Consider the following 25,521-nt stretch of genomic DNA (forward strand, 5'->3'; position numbering starts at 1 on the left):
ATCTAATTAAAAATAATATTTAAAATAATTACATCCCAATTCCATTTGATTTCTACAAAATCAAATTGATCATAATATATGAGCATTCAATATCTTAAATTTCATCACCTGTTAACTTCAGTAGAAGCTTTTAAGCCAAATGGAGTATTTTGACTATGACAGATAACACTTCTGCTGTGCAAGGGTAGTGGAAAGAGAAAATACTCACAGTGAACAGTGAGTCAGTACACATGTCCATTATATATATATATATATATATTCTTGTTTTTGAGGAAATGTGCCCTGAGGAAATTATGCTTTTTGCCTATCTGCAAGTGGTAAAAGGACTGACTGATTGGATTGAGCCAAGGGAGAAGCAAGAGTGGAAAGTAAAGGGATTTGGAGAATTATTTAGATGGAGGTAGGTGTGAGGGCAGAAAGTGTTTCCCACTATGTCCCACATCAATGACCTCCAGAGTGTTTACCACAAAGGAGACACTGGACAGCTACAAGTTTGGGATATCTTATCCCATCTCGATCATTAGGTACATCGATACTTATACAAGAGAGCAGGAACAGACTCCATGGTGGCAGGGATGGAAGGTTTGTGTGGACCAACAGCACAGGCTTGCTCTGACCATGGCTGGCACTGCTGTATATGCTGCTGGTCAGAAGCAGAGAATAATATCCCTCAGGAAATCTAGCCATCTAACTTGAAAGCAAGTTAGTTTTCCTGTTAGACTACGTGTGCATGGAAAAGACAGCAATTCCTCTTTAATAAGATTCCATGTTATAAACATGGATTGTTGTTACTATCAGGAGTACTATTCACAAGCTTATAGTAATATTGTCATAGGATTCTGAATAGTAAAACTTAGGACCCACAGACCCACTTTTTAATGAACAAGATCAATAAGAGGCAAATGAACAAGGGATCTACTTGTTCTACCATACATCACATGACAGAGATGGCTGACCCATGGAAAATTAGAATCATCTTGTTCAGTTCAGTTCAGTCACTCAGTCATGTCCAACACTTTGTGACTGCATGGACTGCAGCACACCAGTCTTCCCTGTCCATCACCAATTCCTGGAGCTTACTCAAACTCATGTCCATTGAGTCAGTGATGCCATCCAACCATCTCATCCTCTGTCATCCCCTTCTCCTGCCTTCAATCTTTCCCAGCTTCAGGGACCATTCAAATGAGTCAGTTCTTCGCATCAGGTGGCCGAAGTATTGGAGTTTCAGCTTCAGCATCATTCCTTTCAATGAATAGTCAAGACTGATTTCCTTTAGGATGGATTGGTTGGATCTCCTTGCAGTCCAAGGGACTCTCAAGAGTCCACTCCAACACCACAGTTCAAAAGTGTCAGTTCTTCGGGGCTCAGCTTTCTTTATAGTCCAAATCTCACATCCATCCATGACTATTGGAAAAACCATAACTTTGACTAGATGAACCTTTGTTGGCAAAGTAATTCTCTGCTTCTTAATATACTGTCTAGGTTGGTCATAACTTTTTTTTCAAGGAGCAAGTGTCTTTCAATTTCATGGCTGCAGTCACCATCTGCAGTGATTTTGGAGGCCCCCAAAAGAGTCTTTCAAAGTGTCTAGTGTTTCCCCATCTATTTGCCATGAAGTGATGGGACCAGATGCCATGACCTTAGTTTTCTGAATGTTGAGTTTTAAGCCAAGAGTATTGAGCCTCTTTCAGTTTCATCAAGAGATGGCTGGCCCATGGAAAATTAGAATGGTTTTGTAGATGTGCAGTAAAGAACCAACTTAGAGATGACAACACACGAGGTTGATATGTTGTTGCCCTCTATGTTGTTCCCATATAGATAGTACCATGTATATCCACAAAGGTAGTATACATGGTTTCAGAAACTGAAGTAGCAGTGAACCCTCTCACTTTAACTCAGGGTGACATATATGGGAATCTGTTCTTCCCCTCCCCATAGATCTACACTCTCCTGGATTGAAGGGTTTAATACTATAAAACTCACATCTTTTAGGGAATATAGTCTATGTTTAAACTGTCACCTGGTCATTTTGGACTCCTCATCTAGATAGACCAGTGGGCAGAGAGAGGAGTTACTAATTGCTGAGGGATAATTATTGTGAAAAGATAGAGGGCGGGGAGAAATAGTGTGAGCATAATTTCCTTGGAGTATCTCATGGTGTGTCCAGGCCCAGCTATAGATAGCCACATGAACAATGACAGCAACTATAGCTTACCAAGGGCATAGTCACTGAGGCTTAGACATCTATTAATAGTTCCTTGGGATGTAAATGTAAGTGTCCTTGAGCAGGAACAGAAGACTTCATCCTGGATGAGTCTGTTTATTGTTAGGTAAATCACACTACACAATGAAATGGGTGTTTAATAATGAGATAATAATTAGGAAGGGGGCTAATATGATGCTCATAATGGATAAAGCATATGATATATAAATTTCTATGTCAGGAAGGTGGTGCAATAAATCAAACACATATAGAAGAATTGTGGTACACCATTTATTGAGAAACATATGGGTAAACGTCAAAGTGATCGTAAAAGGAGAAAGCATGATACAAGAACTATGAGGATAGCAAAAGAGAAAATATGATTATAAAGATTATGATAGGCTGCATAAACCTATAGAAACATTCCGAGATCTCGTTTTCTTAAGTTACTCAGAAGAACTAGATGGTCAATCCTATTTTCAGAGTCAAAACCAAGACATGCTTCCTTATCACAGATGCAGGAAGTTGGCACATGGTCCTCCTACACCAGAGGAAGACAATTGGAGGAAGCTAATTCACAAGCTCTTAAGCAAGGAGATGAGTAACTGAAATTCTGGTAGAGCATGCCAGTTGTCAGCAAAGTCTAAGTGATTTTGTTTGTCCCCAGATAGCAAGTCAATTAATAGAAGGTGTTGTATAGGGACAGTGGCTCCTTGGCAAGGTGATCAGCAGCAGGAAGGCTGGCAGCAGCTGGACACACAGGTAGGGCGGCAGCAGGTGGTCCTGAAGCAGGTGGTCTGACAGCAGACAGGGCGGCTGCAAGGCTGGCAGCAGCTGGATCCACAGCTCTGGTCTTGGCACCCAGGCAGGCAGCAGCATGTGGGGTGGTAGCAGGTTCTGTGGCAGTACACGGGTGCACAGGAAGCTGGCTGGCAGCAAGACTGAGAGCACCTGGACCCACTGCAGGTTTGTCCACAGCTGCTGGATCCACAGCAGGTGGGCTGGCAGCAGGTGGTCACACAAGTAGGTTTGCAGCAGGTAGTTTCAGTGGTTTGACAGCAAGTTTGGGGGCAGGAGGGCTGGCAGCAGCTGGCCTCACAGCAGGTGGGCTGGCAACAGGTGGTCACACAAACAGGCTTGAGGCAAGTGGTCCTGCAGCAGGTGGTCTGACAGCAGGCAGGGCGGCAGCAAGGCTGGCAGCAGCTGGACCCACCGCAGGTGGGCTGACAGCAGGTGGTCACACAGGTGGGTTTGCAGCAGGTGGTCCTACAGCAGGTGTTTTCACTAGCCTGATAGCAGTTGGGGGGCAGCAGGGCTGGCAGCAGCTGGGCTCACAGCAGGTGGGCTGACAGCACGGGGAGCAGCAGGAGTGAGTCATTTTGTCAGTGGTGGAGTGTGGACTTCTGTTTAGAAGTGAGTTTCTCAGATTCTGAGGACTGCTTCTGTTCTGGGGCTTTTTATACACTGGACCCCCAATGTTGGGACCAATAAGCAAGACTTTCCTTGTTGTGTACGTTGTTTTTGCAGTCAATGGGAAATTATCCAAGAGGAAATGATTTCTTTAGTGTTTTGAGGCCTCTGTAAATTAGTGTTTGATCTTCTTTTTAATTAGGACTAGTACTTAAGAACCTTTTCCAGAAGGGAAAAAGAATAAGGAATCATCCCAGCAGCATGTCTGGTCATGTGACATCATCAGGTCATGGGATAGTTCTTCCTGCCTTGGCCAGGGTCGGAGCAGTCATCTTTTCTTTGTTCTTTTGACTACACTTAGGTTGAGACTTGCTGGATATTGATGCATTCTGTGATGAATGAAGCCAGCTAAAGTCCAAGTGTGATGTCAGACGAAGTCTGAGATTCAAGACGATCACGTGTATCTATATACATGTCTTTCAAATCAGTAGTGACTGACCTAAAATGTTTCCCAGCTTTATTAGGTACATTTAGGTAGAAGATGTTGGCACATTGTTCTTCACTAGCAATTCGGCACCAAAGCTGGAATAGAGGCCAAAACTGTACCCTGTTTTCAGACATCAATTCATTAATGTCCCATAACTATTTTTAGCTGGATCAATCACTTCTGATGAGACATCACAACTTGCACATACTTTCTTTTATAATTTGTGACAAATAGGTAGATAGGATGATAACTTTATGGATTTATAGATTTCAATAAATGTCAAATGTGTCAGCCATAATTTCTTAGAGTTTTTTCTGCCCTATTTTCTCTCTTTTAGGTACATATGTAAGAGTGTAATTGCCATGTCATAGGGAAAGCAGATAGTCAACAGTGGTAGAAACAATAAATGTTTCAATATTTCACTACAGTAGTGTCATGTACTCTCCTGATATGAGACTTCTGAATTCTACTGGTGTGTATCTATCTTTGTTTGTTTGTTTTAAACTGTGTTTTAATTGACACGGCGTTATATTGTTTATAGGTGTTCAACATAATTTGATATTCGTAGATGTTGCAAAGTTATCACTGCAATAAGTCTGGTTAACGTTAACATCTGTCACAATTGATAACTACAAAGTCTTTTTTCTTGCATGAGAGCTTTTAAAATCTACTTTTCTAGCAACTTTCAAAGATTTCAGTATTATTCACTATGGTCACTATGCTATACATCACATTCCCCAGGCATTTATTTTATAACTGGAAGCCCATACCTTGTGATCCCATTTACCTGTTTCACCCACCCCACCCCCACCTCTGGCTACCATTGATTTGTTCTATCTATGAGCTCAGTTTTAGAAAATTTTTTTTTAAGATTCCTTATATAAGTGAAATCACATGGTATTTGTCTCTCTCTAACTTATTTCATTTAGCTTAATGTCCTCAAGGTCCTTTCAGATTGTCATAAATGGGAAGATATCCCTCTATTCATCACTGAATAACATTCCATTATATAATATGTTCCATGTTTTCTTTATTCATTCATCCATTGACAGACACTTTGGTTATTTCCATGTCTTGGCTAGTGTAAACAATGCTATAATGAACATGTGGCTGCATAAATCTTTTGAGTCCGTGTTTTTGTTTTCTTCAGATAAATGCCAAGAAGTAGAATATTTAGATCATATTCTATTTTCCCCGTGTCCTATTTTTAATTTTGAGGAAACTCCATTTTTTTTTCATAGTGGCTGCACCAATTCCCATTTCAACTAGCAGGGAAAGGGGTTCCCTTTTGTCATATTCTCATTAAAACTTTGTATGTCTTGACACTTTTATGATAGCCATGCTAAATCCGGTATGAACTGATATCTCATTGTGGGTTTGATTTGCATTCCTGTTGATTAGTGATATTAAACACCTTTTCATGTATCTGATGGCCATGTGCATGTCTTCTGTGGAAAAGTATGTCTTTAGAACCTCTGCCCATTTTAAATGAGGTTGTTTCATTTTTGCTATTGAGTCATGTGAGTAGTGAGTCATGTGAGTTATTGAGTTATGCATTTTGAATATCAACCCTTTATGAAATATGATTTGAAAATATTTTCTCTCAATTCAATAGGTTTCCTTTTCATTGTGTTGACAGTTTCCTTTTCTAGGCATAAACTATTTAATTATTCCCACTTTTAGATCTGTTGCCTTTACTTTTGGTGTCAAATCCAAAAAGTCAACACTAAGACCAATGTCAAGGAGCTTCCTATCTTTTTTCTCTTCCAGGAGTTTTATAATCTCAGGTCTTAAGTTCAGGTCTTTAATCGATTTAGAGTTAATTTTTGTGGATGGTGTACAAGAGGAGTCTAGTTTCTTGGCACATGGCTGCCCAGTTTTCACACCACTATTTGTTTAAAAGATTGCAATTTCCTTATTGCATTAATATATTCTTGGCTCCTTTGTAATAAATTAGTAGGCCATATAATGTGTGGACTTATTTCTGGCCTCTTTATTCTATTTCATTGATCTAAGTGCCAGTTTTTTCCAACCCATCCTGTTTTGTTTAATAGAGCTTTGTAATACTGTTTGGAATCAAGGAAGATGATGCTTCCAGCTTTGTTCCTCTTTTTCAATATTGCATTGGATATTTTGTGGTTCCACACAAATTTTAAATTTTTTCCTTTTTTCTGCCATTGGAATTACATTATCATTTTATCCTTTCTACTGCTGTTGACTATATGTTTCTCCATTACATCGCAATTATACTCTAACATATACATATAAAAGAGAGAAAATGGGGCCTAAAAGCTTTAAGAAATTGTGGCTGAGATTCAACATTTGTCGGAATATATAAATTTACAGATTCAAACATACCTTAGTTATTCTCCTATCTAACCCGCTTGTCACAAGTTGTAGAAGAAAGTATACGCAAGTTGGGATGTCTCACCACAGGTCATTAGCCTAACTAGAAAATAGCACCGAAACAGTAAGGAAGGGATGCTGTTTGAAAATAGGATTCAGCTTTGCCTCTATTCCAGTTTTGGTGCTGATTTTCATTTGAAAAACAATGTGCCAACCATCCTCTAATCAGATGACCCTGATAAAACTGGGAAACATTTCAAACTAGTTTCCAAATACAGATATATACAAATACATGTGGAAGTCTTAACTCTGACTTTGTCAGAGACCGGGCTTGAAGTCAAGCAGGCTTCATTCATCACAGAATGTATAAGCATCCCGACCGTTTCGAGGCATGTCGCAGTCTAAGTAGAGCCAAAGGAACAAAGCTGAGAAAGGAGAACTATTCTGACCTTCACAGAGCCAGCAGGAACTACCCATGACCAGATGATGTCACAGGACCAGAAATGCTGCTGGTGATGATTCCTGACTTTTTCATTTCTAGGAAAGATTCTTAAGTACTAGACCCAATTAAGGAAAAGATCAAACACTAATTTACAAAGGCCTGTCTATAAAACACTAAGAAAGCAACTTCCTCCACAACTATTATCAAAACTACAACAAAAACATAAAGAACAACCAGGAAAGTCCTGCTTCTTGGTCCCAACATTGGGGGTCCAGGATATAAAAGCCCCAGAACAGGAGGAGTGAGCAGAATCTGAGAAACTCACTTCTGAACAGGAGTGCACCCTCCTCACAGACCCAATGGCCCACTCGTGCTGCTCCCCGTGCTGCCAGCCCACCTGCTGTCAGCCCATTAGCTGCAGGACCACCTGCTGTGAGTCCAGCTGCTGCAAGCCCTGCTGCCCCCCAACTAGCTGTCAAACCACCTGCTGCAGGACCACCTGCTGCAGACCTACTTGTGTGACCACCTGCTGCCAGCCCACCTGTTGCAGCAAACCCTGCTGTCAGCCCACCTGCTGTGAGACCATCTGCTGCCAGTCCTCCTGCCCTGCAACTTGCTATCAAACTAGTGAAACCACCTGCTGTAGGACCACCTGCCGCAAGCCTGCTTGTGTGACCACCTGCTGTCAGCCCACCTGCTGTGGGTCCAGCAGCTGTGGGCAAACCTTCAGTGGGTCCAGCTGCGGCCAGCCTTGCTGTCAGCCAGCTTGCTGTGCTCCTGTGTACTGCCACAGAATCTGCTACCACCCCACGTGCTGCTGCCTGCCTGGGTGCCAAGCCCAAGAATGTGGATCCAGCTGCTGCCAGCCTTGCAGCCGCCCTGTCTGCTGTCAGACCACCTGCTGTCGCCCTAGCTGTGTGTCCAGCTGCTGCCAGCCTTCCTGTTGCTGATCTCTTCACCAAAGTTTCCCCATCCCCACACAACATCATTTGTTAACTAGCTTGCTATTGTATGGACAAAATCACTTACTAGACTTCGCCGACCACTAGCATGTTCTACCAGAATTTCTGTTACTCATCTCCTGTTTAAAAGCTTGTGAGTCAGCTGAATGGAGTGAAAAAGGCTTTGCCCTATCTCTTCTTTCCCTGTGTGGGGATAATATATCAATTTCATGCATCCTTCATATGGAGTTTGTCTGGGTATTCACTCTGATGTCAAGATCTACTTCCTAGTCATTCTAAATAATTTTTGAAAACAAATCCTCATAACATTTTCATAGGTTTCTGCAATTGACCATAATCTTCATAAACATATTTTCTTTATCCATGTACTCAGGGATCCTGTAACTTGCTTTCTTCCTTAAGACCACTTTGTGTTGTCTTCCTAGATGCAGGAGTTTTACATACCTGTTTCTTAATAAATTCAATTCCACAATTCACTCCATGTTGTGTTTGATTTATTGTACAGCATTGCTAATATATGAACATGTATCCATATTGCATACCATATGAGCTATACAACCTGAGGTGCAAACATCCTGCCATTAACTAATTCATACAGTTTTAGATGAGAAATTTCATGGTGAAATAGTATGTAACTAATCATGGACAAGCTGAGATCCCAGGCAACTTCTGTTTTTGCTTGCTGCTGCTGCTAAGTCACTTCAGTCGTGTACGACTCTGTGCGACCCCATAGACAGCAGCCCACCAGGCTCCACTATGCCTGGGATTCTCCAGGCAAGAACACTGGAGTGGGTTGCCATTTCCTTCTCCAATGCATGAAAGTGAAAAGTGAAAGTAAAGTCGCTCAGTCATGTCCAACTCCTAGTGACCCCAAGGACTGCAGCCTACCAGGCTCCTCCATCCATAGGATTTTCCAGGCAAGAGTACTGGAGTGGGTTGCCATTGCCTTCTCCTCTGTTTTTGCATAAGGACACCTATATTTACATGAAAATATAAGCAGAAACGATATCCAATACTGAGGTCTATTATGTTATGAAACTGAATTGCTACTTCAACAATGGGAGGAATGATAAATCCCTCACATTTAATAGCTGGGGCTTCCTAGGTGGCTCAGTGATAACAAATTCACCTGCCAAAGCAGGAGACATAGGAGATGCAGGTTCCATCCCTGGGACAAGTAGATCCTCTGCAAAGGAAATGGCAACCCACTCCAATATTCTTGCCTAGAGAATCCCATGGATCGAGGATCATGGCTGGATCATACAGTCCATGGAGTTGCAAAGAGTCAGACACAGCTGAGGGACTGAGAATGCACGCATACATGTATATATAATAGATAATGCCTGTTTCAACGTCATTCCTGTATCGGTTTCCTAAAATGCAGCAAGCAGCAGTTACATGTTAGAGCAGTAGATGCGTTTAGAGCTCTGGTGAAAGCGTGGAGACTTTCCTGTCTCGGGCCAGTTCAGCCACTAATGCAACTCAACTGTATCAAATATTTTTAGAATCCATTGTGTCATCACAAGAGAAAGTCCATATAAAGGGACTTGTTTCTTAATATCACACAAGTAAAATTCTGAATTGTCTCCTTCTCCTGAATTTCTACTGAAAGAGCAAGGAATTTAATTAATTACCTGAAAAAAAAAAGTGCTCTTTCAGTAGAAATTCAGAATGAGACAATTCATGCATTGTCACTGATGCTATCCAACCATCTCATCCTGTGTCGTCCCCTTCTCCTCCTGCCTTCAATCTTTCCCAGCATCCGGGTCTTTTCCAATGAGTCAGTTCTTCACATCAAGTGGCCAAAGTATTGGAGTTTCAGCTTCAGCATCAGTCCTTCCAATGTATATTCAGGACTGATTTCCTTTAGGATTGATTGGTTGGATCTCCTTGCAGTCCAAGGGACTCTCACGAGTTTCCTCCAACACCACAGTTCAAAAGCATCAATTCTTCAGGGCTCAGCTCTTTTTATAGTCCAACTTTCACATCCATACATGACTACTGGAAAAACCATAGCCTTGACTAGACGGACCTTTGTTGGCAAAGTGATGTCTCTGCTTTTTAATATGCTACCTAGGTTGGTCATAACTTTCCTTCCAAGAAGCAAGCATCTTTTAATATCATGGCTGCAGTCACCATCTGCAGTGATTTTGGAGCCCAAAAAATTAAAGTCAGCCACTGTTTCCACTGTCTCCCCATCTATTTCCCATGAACTGATGGGACCAGATGCCGTGATCTTAGTTTTCTGAATGTTGAGCTTTAAGCCAACTTTTTCACTCTCCTCTTTCACTTTCATCAAGAGGCTTTTCAGTTCCTCTTCACTCTCTGCCATAAGGGTGGTGTCATCTGCATATCTGAGGTTATTGATATTTCTCCTGGCAATCTTGATTCCAGCTTGTGCTTCCTCCAGCCCAGCGTTTCTCATGATGTACTCTGCATATAAGTTAAATAAGCATGGTGACAACATACAGCCTTGATGTACTCCTTTTCCTATTTGGAACCAGTCTGCTGTTCCATGTCCAGTTCTAACTGTTGCTTCCTGACCTGCACACAGATTTCTCAAGAGGCAGGTCAGGTGGCCTGGTATTCCCATCTCTTTCAGAATTTTCCACAGTTTATTGTGATCAACACGGTCGAAGTCTTTGGCGTAGTCAATAAAGCAGAAATAGATGTTTTTCTGGAACTCTCTTGCTTTTTTGGTGATCCAGTGGATATTGGCAATTTGATCTCTGGTTCCTCTGCCTTTCCTAAAACCAGCTTGAACATCTGGAAGTTCACGGTTCACGTATTGCTGAAGCCTGGCTTGGAGAATTTTTAGCATTACCTTACCAGTGTGTGAGATGAGTGCAATTGTGCAGTAGTTTGAGCATTCTTTGGGATTGCCTATTCCTGTTATGTTAGTGTAAACTTCCTTTTGGCTCATTTCCGCAATAATATTTAAGAACTAGTTGCATTACATGTCATAGAAGTCTAAGTATATTTTATTTATTTATTGAGGAATAGTTGCTTTACAACATTGTGTTAGTCTCTGCTTTACAAGAAGTGAATCAGCTATGTGCATACATATACTCCGTCCCTCTTGGACCTCCCTTCCTCGCCACCCCCATCCCGCACATTCTGTCACCACAGAGCACTGAGCTGAGCTCCCTGTGCTATATAACTAGTTCTCACTTTCTATCTTCTATTATACATGGCAATTTATACATGTCAATTCCAATCTCTCAATTCATCCCACCCCCTCTTCCCTCCCTGTGTCCACATGTCTGTGTCTCTATTCCTGCCCTGCAAAAAGGTCATCTCTACTGTTTTGCTAGGTTATGTGTGTGCGTGTGTGCATGCCCATGCATACACGTTAATTTATGATATTTCTTTTTCTTTTTCTGACTTAACTTCACTGTGTATGAAGACTCTAGGTCCATCCATATCTCTGCAAATGACCAATTTCATACTTTTTTTGCCTGAGTAATAGTCCATTGTATATATGTACCACATCTTCTTTATTCATTCATCTGTTGATAGACATTTAGTTTGCTTCCATGTCCTGGCTATTGTAAATAGTGCTGCAATAAACACTGGAATGCATGAGGCTTTTTGAATTATCGTTATCTCGGGGTATATGCTCGGTAGCAGAATTACTAGGTCATATGGCAGCTATATTTTTAGTTTTTTAAGAAATCTCATACTGTTCTCCATGGTAGCTGTATCAGTTTACATTCCATTAATAGTAGAAAAGGGTTCCTTCTTCCCCACACCTCCAGTATTTATAATTTGTAGATTTTTCAAATTATATTTTTAATTGATAACACAGTCTCCAATCTTTTTCAAAATGCAAATGTAAAGCTCAGTGGAATAGGTTTGTCTTACACACTTGTCTGGGTTTTCACATTTGCATGGCTATTGATCAGATGAAAACATTGAATTGTTTTCATAATTACAAGGTTGGTTTAGCATTTGAACGTTAATCGATGTTTGAAAAGAACACTAATTGAAAAACTACAGGAGAATAATCATAAGTGTATCTCAACAGGTAAAGAGAAAGCATTTTATAAATGTCAACACATTTCCAATATAGAATACCTTAGCAAGGAATAGGAAAACTCTAGTTACTCTGATGGAAACAATCTACCAAAAAAGACAGAAAGCATTCTGTTGAATTATGAAATATTGAGAGTTGTCCCTTCTAGAGAGAATACACAAAGATATCTTCTTCACTATTCTGCTCAACTGTACCAGTGAACTAGGATAAGAAAAAATTTTACAAGATAAAAAGGCTGCTGACTTCAGACTATACTACAAAGCTACAGTCATCAAGACAGTATAATACTGACACAAAGACAAATAAAGATCAGTGGAACAAAATAGAAACCCTAGAGATAAATCCATGTACCTATGGACACCTTATCTTTGACAAAGGAGGCAAGAATATACTAGGGAGAAAAGACAATCTCTTTAACCAGTGGTGCTGGGAATAGTGGTCAACCACCTGTAAAAGAATGAAACTAGAATACTTTCTAGCACCATACACAAAAATAAACTCAAAATGGATTAAAGATATAAATGTAAGACCAGAAACTATAAAACTCATAGAGGAAAACAAAGGCAAACACTCTCTGACATAAATCACAGCAGGATCCTCTATGGCCCACCTCCCAGAGTAATGGAAAAAAAGCAAAAATACACAAATGGGACCTAATTAAACTTAAAAGCTTTTTCACAACACAGGAAACTGTAAGTGAGGTGAAAAGACAACTTTCAGAATGGGAGAAAATAATAGCAAATGAAGAAACTGACAAAGAACTAATCTCAAAAATATACAAGCAGCTCATGCAGTTCAATACCAGAAAAATAAATAACTCAATCAAAAAATGGGCCAGGAGTTGCTTGTATATTTTTGAGATTAATCCTTTGTCTATTTCTTCATTTGCTATTATTTTCTCCCAATCTGAGGGCTGTCTTTTCACCTTACTTATAGTTTCCTTTGTAGTGCAAAAGCTTTTAAGTTTCATTAGGTCCCATTTGTTTAGTTTTGCTTTTATTTCCAATATTCTGGGAGGTGGGTCGTAGAGGATCTTGCTGTGATTTATGTCGGAGAGTGTTTTGCCTATGTTCTCCTCTAGGAGTTTTATAGTTTCTGGTCTTACATTTAGATCCTTAAATAAAATAAATGACCCAATCAAAAAATGGGCCAAAGAACTAAACAGACATTTCTCCAAAGAAGACATACAGATGGCTAACAAACACATGAAAAGATGCTCAACATCACTCATTATTAGAGAAATGCAAATCAAAACCACAATGAGGTACCATTACACGCCAGTCAGGATGGCTGCTATCCAAAAGTCTACAAGCAATAAATGCTGGAGAGGGTGTGGAGAAAAGGGAACCCTCTTACACTGTTGGTGGGAATGCAAACTAGTACAGCCGCTATGGAAAACAGTGTGGAGATTTCTTAAAAAACTGGAAATAGAACTGCCATATGACCCAGCAATCCCACTTCTGGGCATACACACTGAGGAAACCAGATCTGAAAGAGACACGTGCACCCCAATGTTCATCGCAGCACTGTTTATAATAGCCAGGACATGGAAGCAACCTAGATGCCCATCAGCAGATGAATGGATAAGGAAGCTGTGGTACATATACACCATGGAATATTACTCAGCCGTTAAAAAGAATTCATTTGAATCAGTCCTGGTGAGATGGATGAAACTGGAGCCCCTTATACAGAGTGAAGTAAGCCAGAAAGATAAAGAACATTACAGCATACTAACGCATATATATGGAATTTAGAAAGATGGTGACGTAACCCTATGTGCAAAACGGAAAAAGAGACACAGAAATTCAGAACAGACTTTTGAACTCTGTGGGAGAATGTGAGGCTGGGATATTTCAAAAGAACAGCATGTATACTATTTATGGTGAAACAGATCACCAGCCCAGGTGGGATGCATGAGACAAGTGCTCGGGCCTGGTGCACTGGGAAGACCCGGAGGAATCGGGTGGGGAGGGAGGTGGGAGGGGGGGATCGGGATGGGGAATACGTGTAGATCTATGGCTGATTCATATCAATGTATGACAAAAAAATAAATAAAATAAAATAAAATAAAAAAGAATGCACAAGGGCAAAAAAAAAAAAAAAAAAAAACGAAAAAGGGGCCAAAGAACTAAACAGACATTTCTCCAAAGAAGACATACAGATGGCTAACAAACACATGAAAAGATGCTCAACATCACTCATTATCAGAGAAATGCAAATCAAAACTACAATGAGGTACCATCTCACACCAGTCAGAATGGCTGCTATCCAAAAGTCTACAAACAATAATGCTGGAGAGGGTGTGGAGAAAAGGGAACCCTCTTACACTGTTGGTGGGAATGCAGACTAGGACAACCACTATGGAGAACAGTGTGGAGATTCCTTAAAAAACTAGAAATAGAACTGCCATACAACCTAGCAATCCCACTGCTGGGCATACACACTGAGGAAACCAGAACTGAAAGATACACATGTACCCCAATGTTCACTGCAGCACTGTTTACAATAGCTAGGCCATGGAAGCAAGCTAGATGTCCACTGGCAGATGAATGGATGAGAAAGTTGTGGTACATATAAACAGTGGAATATCACCCAGCTATTAAAAAGAATACATTGGAATCAGTTCTAATGAGGTGGATGAAAAAGTAAGTCAGAAAGAAAAACACCAATATAGTATATTAATGTATATATATGGAATTTAGAAAGATGGTAACAATGACCCTGTATGCAAGACAGCAAAGAGAAACATATAAAGAACAGACTTTTGGACTCTGTGGGAGCAGGCGAGGGTGGGATGATTTGAGAGGATAGCATTGAAACATGTATATTACCATATATGAAACAGATGACCAGTCCAAGTTCGATGCATGAAACAGGGCACTCAAAGCTGGCGCACTGGGACAACCCAGAGGGATGGGATGGGGAGGGAGGTGGGAAGGGGGTTCGGGATGGGGGATGCATGTACACCCATGGCTGATTCATGTCAATGTGTGGCAAAAACCACTACAATCTTGTAAAGTAATTAGCCTGCAATTAAAGTAAAGAAATTAATTTTTATAAAAGATAAAAAGGCTGCTAGCCTCATCATTCATCATTGTTCAGTCGCTCATTCGTGTCCGACTCTTTGTGACCCCATGGACAGCAGCACGCCAGGCTTCCCTGTCCTTCACCATCTCCCAGAGCTTGCTCAAACTCATGTCTATTGAGTCGGTGATGCCATCCAATCATCTCATCCTCTGTTGTACCCTTCTTCTCCTGCCTCCACTCTTTACCAGCATCAGAGTCTTCTCTAATGAGTTGGCTTATAACACTATTTAAATAGCTAACACATAGAAGCAACCTAGGAATACATCAATAGATGAATGGGTAAAGAAGATATGGTGTGTGTGTGTGTGTGTGTGTGTATACACACCAAAGGAATATTACTCAACCAGAAAATTGAATTAAATATTGCCATTTGAAGCAATGTGAATGGACCTAGGTAATGTCATACCAAGTGAATTAAGTCAGAGGAGGAAAGACAAATATCATATGATATCACTTATGTTGTTCAGTCACTCAGTCATGTCTGGCTGTGACCCTAAGGACTGCAGTACTTATATGTGGAATCAAAAAAGCAATATAAATGAATCTATTTAGAAAACAGAGACTCACAGACATAGAAAACAAACTTATCATTACCAAGAGAGAAAGATAAGGGGAGAGGAACAAATTAGAAGTATAGGATTAACAAGTACACACTACCACATATATATTGAATAAAACAGATAAGTAACAAGGATTTACTGCATAATACAGGATACAGTAGTCAATATCTTTTAATAATCTACAACGGAAAATAATCTGAAAAATATATATATACATATAACTGAATCACTTTACCAGACACCTGAAACTAACACAATATGTAAACCAACTATTCTTTAATTTTAAAAAGGTTGCTATGCTATTTACAATAGCTAGAACATGGACGTAACCTAGATGTCCATCGACAGTTGAATGGATAAAGAAGTTGTGGTACATATAGACAATGGAATATCACTCAGCCAGAAAAAGGAATGCATGTGAGTCAGTTCTAATGAGGTGGATGAACCTAGAATCTACAGAGGGAAGTGAGTCAGAAAGAGAAAGGTAAATACTGTATTCTAAAGCATATATACAGAATCTAGAAAAATGGTACTGAAGAACTTATTTACAGGGCAATAATGGAGAAACAGACATAGAGAATAGACTTATAGACATGGGGAGAGGGGAGGAGAGGGTGAGATGTATGGAAAGAGTAGCACAGAAACTTATATTACCATATGTTAAATAGATAGCCAATGGGAATTTGCTGTATGGCAGGAAACTCAAACAGGGGCTCTGGATCAACCTAAAGGGGTGGGATGGGAAGGGACATGGGAGAGAGGTTCAAAAGGGAGGGGATATATGTATACCTATGGCTGATTCATTTTGAGATTTGACAGAAAACAGCAAAATTCTGTAAAGCAATTATCCTTCAATACAAAATAAATTAATTAAAAAAAACTTTAAAGTCTTCTATGAAATGGATAAAGCTATCATCATCTGTAGATGACATGATTGTGCATGTAAAATTTCTCAAAAAATCTATTGCTAAATATTAAAAATAATAAGAGAGCTTAGTTACAACATCAACATATATGAATATATTTTTGTATGTCAGAAGCAATCGAAAAAATTCAATTATAAAATAAAATTAGCATAAAAATTAGAATATCTAGGAATAAATCAAATGGAAGATGGGCAAGAATAGGATACATAGAATAGGATAAACATTTGACCAAGCAATTATATGAGCCACCTACTCTTAGGTTTACATCCAAAGAAATGTGTTTATCAAACAACTGGTACAAAAACATTTATAGGACTCTTTTCAATATTAAACCTTAAAAAAAATGTACATCAGGAGGACAGTCAACAAATAAATTGTGTCATATTCACATACAATCCAAGATTTTAGAGCAATGACAATAGATAAACTACAAATAATAACTTTGTTGAATCTCACACTCATAATGTAAAGGGAAGTCAATTCTATATTCTTTTATTACATAAAGGTTAAAAAAAAAGTTAAAACTGACCTAAAGGGTTGTAAGTCATCAATAGAGTATTTAGCACATATGGGGATTAGTGAAGAGGGTATAATTGGAAAGGACCACTTTTAATTTCTATTTCTTAACCTGGTAATATTGACATGGGTTTGTTCATTGCATCATAATCTATAAAGCTGGTAATTAATTATTTGTATTTACCATTCACTTGTTACCTTAAAAAGTTTAAAACCTAAAGATAAATTAGGAAATTGCCAATTTCCATATAGCAAAAGCACCAAAGCTAGGGAGGGACAACTGCTATGACCCGCCTCAGGCCAGTGAAAACTGTATCACATGATCATATTATGACTGAAGCAGGAATGATGTTGATAATGTGATCGCCTTTCTTTTCCCTGAAAAATGTTTCTATGAACTATTCTCAATTGGGAAACAGATTAAATCCTTATTTACCAAAGATTCATAACCCTTAGGGAACAACTTCCTCCTCTAAAATTCCATCAGTGACTGTGAAAACAATGTAAACAACAGTAAGGAAAATCCTGTTTATTGGTTCACATATTGAGAGCCCAGTGTATAAAAGTACTAGAATTGAAGAAGTGATCAGAATCTGAGAACTCACCTCTGTGTAAGAACCCACACACCACCCTGAGACCATGACCCATTCCTACTGCTCCCCTTGCTGCCAGCCTGCCTGTGGCAGGACCACCTGCTGTAGGACCACGAGCTTCCAGCCCACCTGTAGTGGATGTAGCTCTTGTGGGTCCAGCCGCTGCCAGTCCTGCTGCCCCTCAACTTGCTGTCAAATCACTTGCTACAAACCTACTTGTGTGACCACTGGCTGTCAGCCCGCTTGCTGTGGATCCTGCAGCTGTGGACAAAACTGTGGTGGGTCTAACTGTGGTCAGTCTTGCTGCCAGCCAGCTCACTGTACATCCGTGTACTGCCACAGAACCTGCTACCACCCCACGTGCTGCTGCCTGCCTGGGTGCCAAGACCAGAGCTGTGGGTCCAGCTGCTGCCAGCTTTGCTGCCCCCCTGTCTGCTGTCAGACCACCCATTGTAGGACCACCTGCTGCCACCCCAGCTGTGTGTCCAGCTGCTGCCAGCCTTCCTGCTGCTGATCACTTTGCTAAAGAATCACTGTCTCTCAAACCAACCTTCTCATCACCTGATTTGGCATTCCAGAACAAATTTTACTTCCAAATGTTGCTAAAGCCAGTGTTCTATCACCAAATTTTTGTTATTAATCTCCCTGTTTAAAAGGTTGAGAATCAGCTTGATGGAGTGTGGAGGACCTCCCCTTGATTCTCTTCTTCCTGTGTATATGAGTCATGTTCCACATTCCTGCATCCTTGATATGGAGTGTTGGTCTCTACTTTGACTCAGAAATCAGGATCTTCATCTTCTCTCTACATGCAACTTATGAAGACACATACTCACGACTTTCTTCAGTTTCTGCTACTATCTTCATAAAAATCTTCATAATCATGTTTGTTTTCAACGTACTCATGATTCTTACATCCTGCTTTCTTCTTTTTATAATCACTTCTAGCATCTCCCAGAAGCAGGGAATCTTACCTGAATTTCTAGATAAATCTTGTGCCAGTATTCATTCCATATTGTGTTTGGTGTTATTATATAGCATTCATGATGTGAGGATTTATACACATATGCATATACTATGAATTATTCATTCTGAGCTCATACAATGCCCCACATTTATTATTTCCATTTCACATGAGAAAATGCCCAACTTGATAGATGACCTCCAAATGAACACACTCCTGTCACTCTTACCAGCTTAAGAAATAGAACTTGCTATCTTCAAATTCTCTCATTCATTCCCAAATGTAGGCAAGGTCACGATTTTTCTGAACTTCATATAAATGAGATACTATATAACTGGCCACTTGTTCTTTATATTAGGATTGTGACACTGATCCATGTAATTATCTGAAGTTCACTTATTCTCCTTACGGTATCATCTTCCACTGAATGAATATGACAACTTTCATTTGTTTCCCATTGATATATTGTTTGCAGTTTGGGGCTAATAAAATCATGCTGCTTTCAAGTTTTAGAACAGGTTCTTTGGTACATGTATATAAACATTTCTATTGGATAAATATCTGCAAGTAGAATTGCTTGATCAAAGTATTTATACTGATCTCTGTAGAGGTCTTCCCATTTCTATTAGATTTATTTCTAGGTGTTTCATAATTATGAAACATAACAGCATAAATTTATGCTATTTTAGGGTACAACTTAAAATTCTGATTCTTCAGTGTTTCTGACATGTGTATGTGTATGTGTGTTTTCATACGTATGTGTGAAATGTGTGTGTGTATGTGTGTTTTCATATGTATGCGAATGTGTGTCTCACTCTTTGTGACCCCATAGACTGTAGCCCACTAGGGTCTTCTGTCCATGGAATTCTTCAGGCATGAACACTGTGGTGGATTGCCATCTTCTTCTCCAGGGCATCTTCCTGACCCAGGGATCGATCCCAGGCCTCCTGCATTGCAGGCAGATTCTTCATCATCTGAGCTACCGGCGAAGTCCTGTTTCTGACATATAAAATAGCAATTAGTTCATGTATGTTGATACTATAACCAAACTTCCTCATTCTTTCTAATAGTTTATCAATAGATGGGTTTTCTTTTTAATTTTGCATGCATAGTCATTATCAACTACAGTTGATGGCTTGACCCTTCTAAAGTCTAACTTACAAGACATAAGTAGGACTAGAACCAATTTATACAAAAGAACTTATAGAGAAATTGTAATATCAAGACTAGCAGAATTTCCTCTTGCCTGAAAAGGATTTGAAAAACGAATGTGTATTTCTTAAATGGGGTTGGAATAGTCAGCCATGGAATTTCAGTTGGTCTCCTGGATTGTCCAGCCTGGTCTCCTGAATCTTTTGCTCTTTGGGATCACTTGTTAGACAGTCAGAATGGCATTACTGAGCAGTTACTGAGTTCTCCCCAGTAGAAGATATGCACACTGAAAAATCACATTGGTTTCACACCAATCCCTGGCATGTATTTTCCCACCTCCCAGGGTGCATTTTGGACAAGGCCTAGTGTTTCCTTACTGACCGCAGATGTTCATTTTTCCCTGAGGCCCCAGTCACTGACTTTTCCAACTAGATCTATAGTGTTAAGGTTAAGTCCAAACATTTTCTCTAAATATTCTAAATGTACTGGATTATGGTTTAGTGGCATGAAATACCACTGAAATGCATGGACATATGTTATCATTCTTATGACTGTGTCTGTGCCTTTTTAAGATGTTTCTAATTTACATTATCCACTTTCTGTACTCGGCTTCCCTGGTGGCACTAGTGATAAAGAACCTGCCTGCCAATGCAGGAGACATAAGAGATCCCTAGGTCAGGAAAATGCCCTTGAGAAAGGCATAAAAACCCGCTCCAGTATTCATGCCTGGAGAATCCCATGAACAGAGGCACCAGCCAGGCTACAGTACATGGGATCATAAAGAGTCAGACAGGACTGAAGTGACTTAACATGCATGCACACACTTTCTTTACTAAACTCACTCTTAGATTGTGCTTTTCTTTACTTCTGAATTTATCTTCAATCATAAAATCTCTATAAAGGAAGGAAAGACCACAGCTCTTAGTATTCTTGCCTGGAGAATTCCAAGGACAGAGTAGCCTGACAGGCTACAGTCCATGGGATTGCAAAGAGTCAGACATGACTGAGCAACTATCACTCAATTATGAGAATTAAAATCATATGGAAGAGTACTCAAATTCTTGTTCTGCCACTCACTAGTCTTATTAGGAGAATGTACAGAACATATTTTTCATATATATTCTGTTATCATTTTTTATTTTCTAACTTATTTTTATTTAATTATAGTTGATTTACAACGTTGTGTTAATTTTCCACTATTTTCTTTCATATTATGTCAACTTATGTATTAATCTAGAAGTGTTTTCTTTCTCTTCCCCGTGCTTTTATGGGTCAACTAGTCTATAAGCAGATGACTTTGAAAAACCACAATTGTTATATTTTTAAGAATATCACAGGAAAAAAAAAAAAAAAAGAATATCACAGGAACAGATCTATTCATCACCAGAGAATTGGTTTTTCCCTTACTTGTTCCATGATAATCTGTTTTGTCTCTTTTGTTTAACACTGTATGCCTGCATGGGTGCACGCTAAGTTGCTTCAGTCATGTCCAACTCTTTGCAAACTTATGGACTATAGACCAACAGGTTCCTCTGTAAATAGGATTCTCCAGGCAAGAATACTGGAGAGGGCTGCCATGCCCTCCTCCAGGGGATCTTCCCAATCCAGGGATGAAACCTATGTCTCTTAAGTCTCCTGCACTGGCAGGCGGGTTCTTTACCACTAGCGCCCCCTGGGAAGCACCTGTGTGCCTGACTTAACACAAATTAGCTTCAAATCTACTAATTGTAAACTTCCAAGTCTTCAAGAGCTGGGAATACCAGACCACCTTATCTGTCTCTTGAGCAATCTGTATGCATGTCAAGAAGCAACAATTAGAATTGAATATGGATCAACAAACTGGTTCAAATTTGGTAAAGGGGTGCATCGAGGCTGTAAATTGTCACCATGTTTATTTAACTTATATGCAGAGTACATCATGTGAAATGCCAGGCTGGATGAAGCACAGCTGAAATCAAGATTGCCAGGGGACATATCAATAACCTCAGATATGTAGACGACACCACCCTTATGGCAGAAAGCGAGGAAGAACTAAAGAGTTTCTTGATGAAGGTGAAAGAGGAGAGTGAAAATATGGCTTAAAACTCAACATTCAAAAAACTAAGATCGCTGCATCCAGTCCCACCACGTAATGGCATATAGGTGGGGAAACAATGAAAACAGTGACCAATTTTATTTTCTTGAGCTCCAAAATCACTGCAGATGGTGACTGCAGCCATAAAATTAAAAGATGCTTGCTCCTTGGAAGAAAAACTATGACCAACCTAGATAGCATATTAAAAAGCAGAGACATTACTTTGCTGACAGAGTTCCATATAGTCAAAGCTATGATTTTTCCCATAGTCATGTATGGATGTGAGAGTTGGACCATAAAGAAGGCTGAGTGCCGAAGAACTGATGCTTTCGAACTGTGGTGTTGGAGAACACTCCTGAGAATCCCTTGGACTGCAAGGAGATAAAACCAGTCAATCCTAAAGGAAATTAACCCTGAGTTTTCATTAGAACTGATGCTGAAGCTGAAGCTCCAAGATTTTTGCTACTTGATGTGAAGACCTGACTCACTGGAAAAGACCCTGATGCCGGGAGAGATAGAAGGCAGGAGGGGAAGGGGATGACAGAGGATGAGATAGTTGGATGGCATCACCGCCTCAATGGACATGAGTTTGAGGAAGTTCCAGGATATGGTGAAGGACAGGGAAGCCTCATGTGCTGCAGTCCATGGGGTTGCAAAGAATTGGATACAGCAGAGCGACTGGACAACAACAAAGTCAAGGTATTGGAAGGTATGAGAACCTACACATCCAAGGAGAACAGTAGAGTTTTGTGCTGCCCTCAATGACTAAAGAATACACAGGTAATACTTGCATTTGATTCTTGCAAAATCTAATGGATCATAGTATATAAACATGCAATACCTTAAGTTTCACCAGTCCATAGTCCCATAGAAGTTTTTATGCCAGGTGGAGAATTTTGAGTACCACAGATAACACTTTTGCTCTTCAAAGGCAGTGGAAAGAGAAAATATTTACAGCGAACAATCAACAGTACAGATGGGCATGACATTTATTTTGAGGAAAAGTGGCCTTACAATGATGTTCATTGGCTGTTTGCAAGTGGTGGAAGTCCTGACTGGATTGAGCTTGGGAGAAGCAAGACTGGAACATAAGGAGATTTGGAGAATAATTATTTATATAAAGATGGGTTGAGGACAGAAGGTGTTTCCCACTTCTGTCCCACGTCAATGATCTTCAGAGTGTTCATGATAGAGAAGGCACTGGACAGCTACAAATTTGGAATAACTCATCCCATCTCTGTCCTCAGGTGCATCAATATTTACACAAGAGAATATGAATAAAGTATCCATGGTGGCAGTGATAGAGGATTTGTGTGAACCCAATAGCATAGGCTCCCTCTCACCATGGCTGCCCCTGCTGTATGTGCTGCTAGTCAGAAGCAGAGAATGTTATTGAGCACTGATAAGGTAGCATCATAACTCATTAACCAAGCCACACAAAGGCAAGTTATCCTCTCAGACTTGTAGAAAAAGAGAGAGGTTCTTCTTTCTAGGACTGCATATTCTAAACATGGATTTGTTGTCCCTATCAGCAGCACTGTTGGCTTATAGTATTATTATCATAGGATTCTGAATAGCATCAATTTGGACCAAGAGCCCCACTTTTTGAAGAACAAGATCAACAACAGGCACACAAACATGAGAGCTACTTATTCTACCAAACATCACATGACAGAGATGACTGGCCCCATGGAAAATTGGAATGGTCTTGCAAATATGGAGCAAAGAACAAATTTAGAAGTGACAGCATGTGATTTTGATATAGTGTCTTCTGGTTGTGGTGTATACTTTGACCCAAAGACCATTACCTGGTTCCTACATAGGTAGTACCAAATATATACACAGAGGTAGTACACATGGTTTCAGAAAGTGATGTAGGAGTGAATCTTCTCAACTTAACTCAAAGTAACGTTCTTGGGAATCAGTGCTTCCCATCCTGCATTGAAGGCTTTAACACTATGAGAGTCACATTTCTTAGAAGGAATATCAGTTCAGTTCAGTCACTCAGTCGTGTCCATCATTTTGCATTCCTCATGTAGGTAGACCAGTGGGAAGCCCTTTGAACTCCATCAAGCTGATTTGCAAGTTTTTTTTTTTTTAAGAGATAGATTTGTAACAAATTCTGGTGCAGCACACCAGTTGTCAGCAAAGTCTAAGAAGTGATTTTTTTGTCCTCAATAGCAAGTCAGTTAACATAAGGTGTTGTGTGGGACAGGGGTTCTTTTGCAGTTACTAATTGCTCAGGGATGGTTATCAAGAAGAGGTAGAGAGTAGGGACTAATAGTCTGAACATAATTTCTTTGGCATATCTTATGATGTGTCCATGCCCAGCAATAGCACATAAACAAAGACAACAACTACAGCTTAGTCACTGAGATTGAAGCATCTATTTCCTTGGGATGTATAGGTAAATACCTGTGAGCAGGAACAGAAGACCCTATCCTGGATGAGTGTGTTCATTACTGGCTAAAGCATACTACACAATTTACTTAATGAGCTAATAATTGATTTTGAGAGCCAACATGATACTCATAATGGATAATGCATATAGTATGTAGTATGTACTTAAATCTCTATATCAGGAATGCCATGTAAAAATCAAACACAATATAGGAAGATTATGGCAAAGAATTTATTGAGAAACACACAGGCAAGACTACTGCATCTAGGAAGACAATTCAAAGGCATCATGAAAGGAAAACTCAGGGTACAAGAGCCATGGGGATATTGATAGAGAAACATATGATTATATTAATCATGATAAGCTGCAGAAACCTATAGAAACATTAAGAGGATTTGTATTCCTAAGTTGCTTAAAAGTATAACATGGTCAGTCCTATTTTCAGAGTCAAAACCAAGACATAAGTCCTTATCAAAGATGCCTGGCACATGGTCTTCCTACACCAGACAAAGACAACTAGGAGAACCCTCTGCACTCTATCAAGCTGATTTATAAGCTTTTAAAGAGGCAGATGGGTAACAAATTCTGGTAGAGCATACCAGTTGTCAGCAAAGACTAAGAGTAATTTTTTGTCCCCAAGTAGCAACTCAGTTGCTATAAAGTGTTGTTGGGGACACAGGTTCTCTGGTGAGGTGATCAGCAACAGGAAGGCTGGCAGCAGCTGGACACACAGCTAGGGCGACAGCAGGTGGTCTGACAGCAGACAGGGGCGGTGCAAGCCTGGCAGCAGCTGGATCCACATTCTTGGACTTGGCACCCAGGCAGGCAGCAGCACGTGGGGTGGTAGCAGATTCTGTGGCAGTACACAGGAGCACAGCAGGCTGGCTGACAGCAAGGCTGGCCGCAGCTGGACCCACTGAAGGTTTGCCCACAGCTGCTGGACCCACAGCAGGTGGGCTGACAGCAGGTGGTCACACAAGCAGGCTTGCGGCAGGTGGTCCTACAGCAGGTGGTTTCACTAGTTTGATAGCAAGTTGGGGGGCAGGAGGGCTGGCAGCAGATGGTCTCACAGCAGGTGGGCTGACAGCAGGGTTTGCTGCAACAGGTGGGCTGGCAGCAGGTGGTCACACAAGTAGGTCTGCAGCAGGTGGTCCTGCAGCAGGTGGTTTGACAGCAAGCTGGGGGGCAGCAGGGCTTGCAGCAGCTGGACTCACAGCAGGTGGTCCTGCAGCTAATGGGCTGACAGCAGGTGGGCTGGCAGCACGGGGAGCAGCACGAGTGGGCCATTGGGTCTGTGAGGAGGGTGCACTCCCGTTCAGAAGTGAGTTTCTCAGATTCTGCTCACTCCTCCTGTTCTGGGGCTTT

General features: G+C 40.4%; 3 protein-coding genes across 3 annotated transcripts; 2 read left to right on the forward strand and 1 right to left on the reverse strand.

Moving 5' to 3' along the window:
• Window positions 1–2,480: 2,480 nt before the first annotated feature.
• On the reverse strand, window positions 2,481–25,480 carry LOC122695055 (keratin-associated protein 9-2-like). The gene is made up of 2 exons (XM_043904532.1): window positions 25,032–25,480; window positions 2,481–3,518 (listed from the first exon to the last, which is right to left on the reverse strand). The coding sequence occupies exons 1-2, from the start codon at window positions 25,441–25,443 to the stop codon at window positions 2,929–2,931; spliced, it is 1,002 nt and encodes a 333-aa protein (XP_043760467.1). The 5' UTR covers window positions 25,444–25,480; the 3' UTR covers window positions 2,481–2,928.
• LOC122695051 (keratin-associated protein 9-3-like) lies at window positions 7,139–8,323 on the forward strand. The gene has a single exon (XM_043904528.1). It carries the CDS (start codon window positions 7,248–7,250, stop codon window positions 7,836–7,838), a length of 591 nt encoding a protein of 196 aa, XP_043760463.1. The 5' UTR covers window positions 7,139–7,247; the 3' UTR covers window positions 7,839–8,323.
• On the forward strand, window positions 17,615–18,108 carry LOC122695053 (keratin-associated protein 9-2-like). The gene has a single exon (XM_043904530.1). It carries the CDS (start codon window positions 17,615–17,617, stop codon window positions 18,080–18,082), a length of 468 nt encoding a protein of 155 aa, XP_043760465.1. The 3' UTR covers window positions 18,083–18,108.
• Window positions 25,481–25,521: the final 41 nt, after the last annotated feature.

The sequence above is a fragment of the Cervus elaphus genome, chromosome 5 (genome assembly GCF_910594005.1).
Source record: "Cervus elaphus chromosome 5, mCerEla1.1, whole genome shotgun sequence".
Classification (NCBI taxonomy): domain Eukaryota; kingdom Metazoa; phylum Chordata; class Mammalia; order Artiodactyla; family Cervidae; genus Cervus; species Cervus elaphus.

Excerpts from the sequence above, each read along its gene's own strand:
- LOC122695055 (XM_043904532.1), bottom strand. The coding sequence starts at position 25,443 with ATGGCCCACTCGTGCTGCTCCCCGTGCTGCCAGCCCACCTGCTGTCAG. Across the intron at positions 3,519-25,031 it reads TTGCTGTCAGCCAGCCTGCT|CCCTGCTGCCCCCCAACTGC; the intron begins GTGCTCCTGTGT and ends AGCTGCTGCCAG.
- LOC122695051 (XM_043904528.1), top strand. The coding sequence starts at position 7,248 with ATGGCCCACTCGTGCTGCTCCCCGTGCTGCCAGCCCACCTGCTGTCAG.
- LOC122695053 (XM_043904530.1), top strand. The coding sequence starts at position 17,615 with ATGACCCATTCCTACTGCTCCCCTTGCTGCCAGCCTGCCTGTGGCAGG.